Source organism: Nicotiana tomentosiformis, chromosome 8 (genome assembly GCF_000390325.3).
Source record: "Nicotiana tomentosiformis chromosome 8, ASM39032v3, whole genome shotgun sequence".
Lineage (NCBI taxonomy): Eukaryota > Viridiplantae > Streptophyta > Magnoliopsida > Solanales > Solanaceae > Nicotiana > Nicotiana tomentosiformis.
Genome location: NC_090819.1, coordinates 128,506,145 through 128,509,247, shown reverse-complemented (window position 1 = coordinate 128,509,247; position 3,103 = coordinate 128,506,145). Strand labels below are relative to the sequence as shown.

Here is a 3,103-nt window from a genome sequence, read left to right as displayed (position 1 = left end):
CTGTATATATATACAATTGAAAGTTTACTGCTGTCAGTACACATTTTTCATGCAATGCACAATCACATAAGCTAGTTATATATATATATATATATATATAAATAAATTGAGCAAAAGACAGTGTGCTTACACTCGCTGTCTCTCCAGAGTACATCCATCCTTCGATAGGAATAGTTGACTCTATATCAAGAACCATGTATGTACAGCTAGAAGATGCCGATATAATGATTATTAATTAGAACTCCAACGCTAAAAGTATAAGGCATCTAAAAAATTAAATTCTTAGCGGTTTATATAATTAGCCAAAAAGAAACCACCAACTCAAGTGCAACACAGCAAATAGCACTTGTGTATGTTTTAAGTATGAACCGTCAATCCTCATATATATATCGTCTAGCTGTTTCAGAAATTGACTTTTGCATATATTCTCTTCTTTATTCCCCTCTTTCTTTTGCTTATTTCATTTTCAACTTTTCATAGGGAACTTTAAGGGTTAATATTGCACTCGTAATGTGAACTAGTAATAAATGAAGTAGCCGTAAATTTTGGATATTAGGTTTAATTAAATCATAGTTGAGATAAAAAAAATATTAGATGATTTATTTTTATTTACTCAACCGCCTTGGATGCAGTCGGTGTCCCGTGAAATACTCGATGTATAATCAAGTTGCTTAACTATCCTAATTGAATGTACTCTTTTCGGTACATAATAAGTGATTTTTTGGTATCTGGCACACGATTTAAAAAAATACAAACTTCTATAGAAAAAGAGTATTTTGACTAAATTATCTTAATTAAAATTTGCATATTGTTAATCTGACACATTGGGATATATAAATAAGGGCAAATTTTGAAAAAATAAAGTTAATTTCTTCTTGATGATATAAGATGACACTTAATTTAAACTAAAATAAAGATATCAAAAGGTCACTTATTATGAATCGAAAAAAATAATAAATAACTGGTGAAATAATCAAGAGATACACGCAAGTGGACCGAACACCTATGAAAAAAAGTAAGTTAATATTTGCACGTTTGTTTAGCATTTAAGCCATTAGCTAGAAAGAAGACACCGAGAAAGTGGAAAACTTTATTGTGCATGGTTCTGTCCACTTATTTAATCCATCTCTTTTATATTCTTTTTGCAAGTATATATACCCCTTTTCCATTGTCTTCTTTCTCAAATTAAATACATCCAAATTCCTCTCTAATAAGCCCATTTTCAATGGCTAAAGTTTACTCTAACAAGTCAAATCTAAGTACTATTTCTTCTTCTTCTTCTTCAATTTCTTCAAACTCTTACATGAGCCCAAGAAGAGAAATATTTACTTTGTGGATGAAATCTCTAGTTTACCATGGAAATGGCTGCACTGTTTATGATTCAAAAGGCCAAATTGTTTACCGAATTGACAACTACAACATAAAACGTAGCAAGGAAGTCCATCTCATGGATTCCAATGGCAGGGTTCTCTTTTCTATTCGAAATAGGGTAAGCATAAGTTGGCCGCTTACGTGCTGGATTGATTTTTTTTTTATGAGCCAAACACATAAAAATTCCTTCAAATAATTGAATGACAGTGAGATTTGAGTTATACCATGTTGAGTTATATGATAATTCTTTCTAAAAATTTAAACTGCTAGAAAATCATATTTTTTAGTTAATTATATCTTCAAATGCTTACATATTTTCTTGTTTTTTCTTCCTTTTTTTCCCTCAGAAAGTTCCAGTTTTTGGACATTGGGATGGCTATAAATGGAGTTATGAAGGAGTGACTAGTAAGGAGATACCATGGTTTCAAGTGAAGAAAATTCACAATGTCCTTAGGGGAGATAATATGAATTACTATAATGTTATATTGGGATGTAATCAAGCTGAAGCAAACTGCTATAACATTATCCTTGGAATAAAATCAATTAAGATTGTGACTCAAGCAGGCAGACTTGTTGCAGAGGTTAGTCACTACCCTTTTGAGATGTATAACAATATATAACCGTCCATTAAATTGAAATAATAATTTGAAAAAATATTCGTTACAACAAGTTAAAATATACCGATAGTGTAATATTTTTTTTGGCTTTGTGTTTTATCAGGTAAAACAAAAACAAGCTTCAGGAGTACTATTTGGAAGTGATGTATTAACATTGGTGGTGGAACCTCATGTTGATCACTCATTGGTTATGGCTCTTGTTACTGTTTGTGGTCTCATACATCACAAAATTTGATTATAGACTTTGTGCACTTGTCACTATATCAGCGTTCTAGAAAAATTCCCTCTTTAGCCTAAATAAAAAGTATATTCCTAATTCGTCACATCGCGCATAATGAGAATCGAACCTCCTCTACTGCTCAGGGAAAAATGTATAATGCACTACTTCGATTCTGCAGCTAGTTAGGTCTTTTTCTCTTTAATTGTAACCTCCCTGTTTTGTTTCTTTTTCTTTTGCCGTTGTGTTGGTTACTCCTTGTTTGTTCTTGCAAACAGGAAAAGATACATCTGAAAAGAGAACTTAATTAGTTTGTAACTTAAGTAATGAGTTGTTTAGATGTAATCATGTAATGGATATTAATATGTACAAAATATCCAGTAATAGGATTAAATTGAAAATAATTGTAGTTCATGCTCATGGCAAAATCCAAGATTATTTTAAGTTAGTTGGTACAGACTACAGAGTGCCATTAACAACTTTTTTGACCAATGGATACTAAATTAATTTAAGTATACATTTACTTAAAATTATTCAGCTATATATGCAAATGTGAACCGACGCTGAGGTGCGAAAGCATGGGGAGCGAACAAGTAGATTCCGCGTCCTAACCAATTTAAGGAGCAAATAGCAGTGCAGTCGGTGCAATGGATTCGATTCTCTTCAAGTATATTTGTTTACCCTCAAAATCGGATAACAATTGAATTTGTAAGTAGTTTTAAAGATATGTGGACTAACTTGACACAAAACGATAAATTAGATTGCAATTGAAATAAATAATGATAAAGTAAGTACAAACCACACGAATTGAACAGTCGTAGCCTTGGAAGGTTAATCACAATCGAGCCAGATACGCTTCGATCGGTGTCAGGATACAGAAAAACAAGAGCTTAAAGAG

General features: G+C 31.8%; 1 protein-coding gene across 1 annotated transcript; it reads left to right on the top strand.

The window, feature by feature from the left end:
* The first annotated feature begins 1,151 nt into the window (after positions 1-1,151).
* Positions 1,152-2,662, top strand: LOC104094986 (protein LURP-one-related 11-like). Its single transcript, XM_009601006.4, has 3 exons — positions 1,152-1,489; positions 1,719-1,952; positions 2,092-2,662. Exons 1-3 carry the CDS (start codon positions 1,226-1,228, stop codon positions 2,221-2,223), a joined length of 630 nt encoding a protein of 209 aa, XP_009599301.1. The 5' UTR covers positions 1,152-1,225; the 3' UTR covers positions 2,224-2,662.
* Positions 2,663-3,103: the final 441 nt, after the last annotated feature.